Below are 6,256 nucleotides of genomic sequence, written 5' to 3'. Positions count from 1 at the left end.
ATCTACCCATAACGGTGTGATCTACCCGTAACAGTGTGATCTACCTGTAACAGTGTAATCTACACGTAACAGTGTGATCTACCAGTAAGAGTGTAATCTATCTGTAACAGTGTAATCTACACGTAACAGTGTGATCTACCTGCAACAGCGTAATCTACCCATAGCAGTGTGATCTACCTGTAACAGTGTGATCTACCTGTAACAATGTAATCTACCCGTAACAGTGTAATCTATATGTAACAGTGTGATCTACCCGTAATAGTGTAATCTACCCATAACAGTATGATCTACCAGTAACAGTGTAATCTACACGTAACAGTGTGATCTACCCATAACAGTGTGATCTACCTGTAACAGTGTAATGTACACGTAACAGTGTGATCTACCGTAACAGTGTAATCTATCTGTAACAGTGTAATCTACACATAACAGTGTGATCTACCTGCAACAGTGTAATCTACCCGTAACCGTGTGATCTACCTGTAACAGTGTCATTTACCCATAACAGTGTGATCTACCCATAACAGTGTAATCTTCCCGTAACAGTGTGATCTACCTGTAACAGTGTGATCTACCTGTAACAATGTAATCTACCCATAACAGTGTGATCTACCAGTAACAGTGTAATCTACCCGTAACAGTGTGATCTACCTGTAACAGTGTGATCTACCTGTAACAGTGTAATCTACACATAACAGTGTGATCTACCCGTAACAGTGTAATCTATCTGTAACAGTGTAATCTACACGTAACAGTGTGATCTACCTGCAACAGTGTAATCTACCCATAATGGTGTGATCTACCCGTAACAGTGTGATCTACCTGTAACAGTGTAATCTACACGTAACAGTGTGATCTACCAGTAAGAGTGTAATCTATCTGTAACAGTGTAATCTACACGTAACAGTGTGATCTACCTGCAACAGTGTAATCTACCCATAGCAGTGTGATCTACCTGTAACAGTGTGATCTACCTGTAACAATGTAATCTACCCATAACAGTGTAATCTATATGTAACAGTGTGATCTACCCTTAATAGTGTAATCTACCCATAACAGTATGATCTACCAGTAACAGTGTAATCTACACGTAACAGTGTTATCTACCCATAACAGTGTGATCTACCCGTAACAGTGTGATCTACACATAACAGTGTGTTCTACCAGTAACAGTGTAATCTACACGTAACAGTGTGATCTACCCTTAACAGTGTGATCTACCAGTAACAGTGTAATCTACACGTAACATTGTGACCTACCCATAACAGTGTGATCTACCCGTAATAGTGTAATCTACCCATAACAGTGTGATCTACCAGTAACAGTGTAATCTACACGTAACAGTGTGATCTACCCGTAACAGTGTGATCTACCAGTAACAGTGTAATCTACACGTAACATTGTGACCTACCCATAACAGTGTGATCTACCCGTAATAGTGTAATCTACCCATAACAGTGTGATCTACCAGTAACAGTGTAATCTACACGTAACAGTGTGATCTACCTGTAATAGTGTAATCTACCCATAACAGTGTGATCTACCAGTAACAGTGTGATCTACACGTAACAGTGTGATCTACCTGTAAAAACGTAATCTACCTGTAACAGTGTGATCTACCTGTAACAGTGTGATCTACCTGTAACAATGTAATCTACCCATAACAGTGTAATCTATATGTAACAGTGTGATCTACCCGTAATAGTGTAATCTACCCATAACAGTGTGATCTACCAGTAACAGTGTGATCTACCCGTAACAGTGTGATCTACGTGTAAAAGTGTAATCTACCTGTAACAGTGTGATCTACCCGTAACAGTGTGATCTACCTGTAACAGTGTGATCTACCCGTAACAGTGTGATCTACCTGTAACAGTACTACCAATTCCTATATTGAGTACACTAGTTACTATGTTTAGGCTACAAATTACAAATTCAGAAATTCACACAATGAAACCATAAATGAATGTATTAAGTTCCAGGTGTATCTGATGATTTCCTTCTTCTTCTTCTTATTTCGGCTGCTCCATTTAGGGGTCGCCACAGCGGATCATCTGCCTCCATCTTGCCCTATCTACTGCCTCCTCTACTTTTACACCAACCATCTCCATATCCACCTTCACTACATCCATAAACCTCGGAGATCTACCTCTTCTCCTTCTACCCGGCAGCTCCAGTATCTGATGATTTCCTAATGGGATCTAAAGTTGTCCTATAGGAAACTCGTGGTCTCTAATGGTAATTGGGTGGTAAATGCTCCTGATGGACGGAATTTAACTCGCTGCAGCCCGTTAACCGTGACGTGCTCGCGCGGCCGAGGGCGCATGCGCGCGCTCTGACGAGTTCGGCAGCTCGCCACAATGCTGGTTTAGTTCGATTCAGTTTGACGAGCCGATTCTTTTCGAGTGTCCGTTTTTGCGAATCGGACGTCCGATTCAGTGACTCACAAGTCAGTTTCTCAGTCAAGTCCGTCTGTGACAGGAAGATACAGCGAGTGAGCTGATCACTCAGATCAGATCAGGCAGTTTAATCAATACTTTACCTTTAAATACTTTAAATATCTGTATTTTGAATCAGTTATCCAGCATCAGGTTTACCTGATGTTGGCCTCAATATAGTAATTTATGGCCTCAATACAGTTATTTGTGGCCTCAATACAATAATGTGTAGCCTCAAATTACTACTTAGTGGCCTCAATATATTAATTTGTGTGCTCAACATACTAATCTGTGGCCTTAATATATCAATTTGTGGCCTCAATATAGTAATTTGTGGCCTCAGTATAATAATTTGTAACCTCAAAATGGTAATGTGTGGTCTCGATCTATTAATTTGTGGCCTCGGTGTATTAATTTGTGGCCTCAATCTAATAATTCGTGGCCATGCCTTATCAAAAAATAATCACCACGTCACCTGAGGATCCCCGCACCCACAGTATGGTTTGCTGTGGAGAAATTCTGACACATATGCAGTATTTTACGATGCTGTTGTACTAACCTGTAAGATTATTACAAGACTTTATTACGTAACACGTTACAAAAACTTTTGATTCAGCTGAACTTGTCAATCGACTTGTGGTGAAGAGTCGATTCAGAGAGCCGATTCGCCCACGAGTCGGGCATCGCTACCTCGCCATGGCGGCCGAAGGCGCTCAGTTGGCCGGTCTGGTGGAGGAATTTGTGGCGGGACAGGCGGACAGTAAGGCTGCGGATGTTGCAGAAGGTACATTATCATTTTATCGGTGGCAGAAGGCCAAAAAAGTCGGGCGTTTTTTGGGAGGGTTACAGATGCTCCGGTGGAGTGACTCGACTCGCGTGTCGCTAACGCTCCCACATCCTGTGTGCAGCAAAGCGGACTTAACCAGCAACTTTCAGGCGGTTTATGAGCGAAAAAACTGGTCACTGCGCGAGTAACTGCTTTATATCGGCCCAAAAGGGCGACTTGTCATCGACTGTAACCTTACAGTTAGGCTGGAGTTCGCGTCCTAGCTGTTCATTGGAATTTTCCGTTCCACCTTAAATGGTGCAGCAGTTGAGGCGCCAGAATGAAACTGCTGCACCATTTAAGGTGGAACGGAAAATTCCAATGAGCAGCTAACTTCAGCTTCGTGCACGGTTGCTTTTGTGTGCTACACTCTTTAAAAAGATGGTTCTTCAAGAGTTTTATAGTAAAAGCAATGCTTCTATATAGAACCATGAGTTCCACATAGAACCATTTGCATGCTTTGCATGATGAAGTGGTTCTTACAGCTTTGACGGAGAATGTATTGTGTGTGGTTACATACAGAACCTTTCTGAAAATGGTTCTGTACTGAACCAAAAAGGGTTCTTCTGTTATCACGGCCTTGTATATAACAAGAGAAGAACCCTTTTTGGTGCTATATAGAACCAAAACTGTAAAAAAAAAAAAAGCTTCTTTAGTATACTATGTAGAACAGCGAACACTCAAACTTGCTTACATTTTCAAAAAGGCTCCATGTAGAACCATATACAACACACTCCATCCGTCTGAAGATTAAAAGAACCCTTAAGCGTGTAAGTTGTTCTTTATAATAAACTAAAGAACCATCTTTTTTAAAAGTATGGAAGCTTTTGTGAAAATGTTCCACATAGAACCATATACAACACACTCCATCAATCTGAAGAACCTTTTCATCATATGGAGAACCTTTTAAAGCATGCAAATAGTTTTATATTGTATAATAAAGAACCCTTGAAGAACCTCTTTTTTAAAAGTATGGAACCTTTTTTTAACGGTTCCATGCAAGCACTCTTTGTTAAAATGGTTCTACCTTAAAATGGTTATGATGTCAAGCATGTTGCAACAGAAGAACCTTGAAGAACAGAGGCGTGCAAATTGTTCTAATATTGTACTAAAGAACCCTTGAAGAACCATCTTTTTCAAGAGAATGGAAACTTTTTTAACGGTTCCACCTAAGCACTAAAAATGGTTATGATGTCAAGCATGTTACAACAGAAGAACCATTTAATCATGCAAATTGTTCTAATATTGTACTAAAGAACCCTTGAAATACAATCTTTTTTTAAAGGTATGGAACATTTTGTTAAAATGGTTCTATGTTAACACTGAAAATGGATATGATGTCAAGCAAGCAACGGAAGAAGAAGAACCATTTCACCATGCAAAGACCCAAGCATGCAAATGGTTCTATATAGAACTCATGGTTCTAAATAGAACCGTTCCCTTTACTAAAGAACACTGGACAGGTCATTTGTTTTGAGAGTGTAGCTGTGCTTAGCAGGCGTTATACTTTAACGTGGGCCCTGCAGGAGTGGTGGAGCATGTAGACTTTGGTCAGGAGAACCCTGCTGCCCCTGTTTACACGGTTCTAAGTGATATATGTTGAGTTCTCAGTGTCTCAGGACTCTTTGGTTCTGTTCTGGCGCTGATGTCATGCCTTTCTTCCTGCTCGTCTCTCCTGAAGGTGTCAAGGCTGGACACTTCACTGTTCTCGAGCTGGTTGAGGCGCTGGGGTAAGATCTTCAGCTGTCTGTCTGTGCTACATGTGACCTTCTGAAAGGAGAACCCCATCGATTTTTCAAAATTCCTGCATGATTAACCGGTTTAGATGTAAACAGAGCGGTTCAGAGTGGTTTCGTGTGAAACGCTCTGTTCTGGATAAACTTACTGAGTCAGAACTGTTCACAGTGGTGGTGATAGGAGCCAGACGTCCACCTCTAAAAGCTCCCTCACAGAAAGTTCCTACATGAAATGGTTATGAATTCACTGCCTGATGATTATGACACCGAGTGTGTTTACATGCACTCAGTAGTCAGATTGTGTCAGTAATCTGATCAACACGTTTATATGCACTTGAGTAATCAGATAATGGTCTACATGAGTCACAAAGTAATCAGATTTCTGCTTTGCAACCAGCCAATAAACTCACAGAAGACGTGATGTAATGTAAACATAATGTAAAACTCAAACTTCATGCCACGCCGCTTTACCTGAAAATATGAACTTGCATCATCTAGAAGACGAAGAATATTCAAATCCTTTATTGATCAGACCGACAGCCTTCCGGTCACAGGGCAGGTTCCTTAAGCTCCAGCCCATGACTGCCCCTCCATTTCACACCAAACCACTCTGAACAACTTTGTTTACATCTTAACCATTGAATTATATAGAATTTTTGAAAAATAAGAAATAAGTGGAGTTCCCATTTAAACTCCCTCCATTCATGGTGGAGGGATATATGCAGGCTGTTGTGCAGCAAAATAGTCTCCAAAGAGAACTTATTATTCCAGATTTTCCACTATTTCACGACCATCAGCAAAAATCAGAGTCTCTACAATATGTGCAGGACTTTAAGTTCTACCTGTTAACCAGGTAAAGTCAGACATACACAATGTGATTTTAGTCTGTTAAGCTCAGTTTGGTTGTTTTGATAGTTAAGACTAGGTAAATATTAATAAAAAGGAAATAAAATTTTGAAGGTAGTGATGTTATTGTACAGCTGTCACTCAGTAGGTGGAGCATGATTGGTTTGTTGTCCGTGTTCAGGTTGAGCCTGACGAGCTCTCAGGCGCAGACGCGGGGCAGAGGGGTCCAGCTCCTCTCTGAGGTCCTACAGGAATGCTATAGCAGCCTTTCCGAGAGGGAGGGTGAGTCTCTGGACTTCCATATTCCATACATTCAAAGTATGTATTCACAGACAAAGTAGTTTTCATCAGAATGTATGGATCACTTTCAGTAGTTCAGTAACATTATTTTGGATGCAGAAGGTAAATAC

General features: G+C 40.8%; 1 protein-coding gene across 1 annotated transcript in view; it reads left to right on the top strand.

The window, feature by feature from the left end:
* The first annotated feature begins 3,085 nt into the window (after positions 1–3,085).
* Positions 3,086–6,256, top strand: part of mms19 (MMS19 homolog, cytosolic iron-sulfur assembly component) — a 41,233-nt gene continuing 38,062 nt past the window's right edge. Inside the window, exons 1-3 of the mRNA XM_017725372.2 lie at positions 3,086–3,222; positions 4,946–4,994; positions 6,028–6,128. Coding sequence (XP_017580861.2) covers positions 3,135–3,222; positions 4,946–4,994; positions 6,028–6,128 — 238 coding nt within the window. The 5' untranslated portion in view covers positions 3,086–3,134. The remainder of the gene's footprint in view (positions 3,223–4,945; positions 4,995–6,027; positions 6,129–6,256) is intronic.

Source organism: Pygocentrus nattereri, chromosome 13 (assembly GCF_015220715.1).
Source record: "Pygocentrus nattereri isolate fPygNat1 chromosome 13, fPygNat1.pri, whole genome shotgun sequence".
NCBI lineage: Eukaryota > Metazoa > Chordata > Actinopteri > Characiformes > Serrasalmidae > Pygocentrus > Pygocentrus nattereri.
Note: the sequence above shows the minus strand (reverse complement) of the source record. Positions and strands in the feature narration are given on the sequence as shown.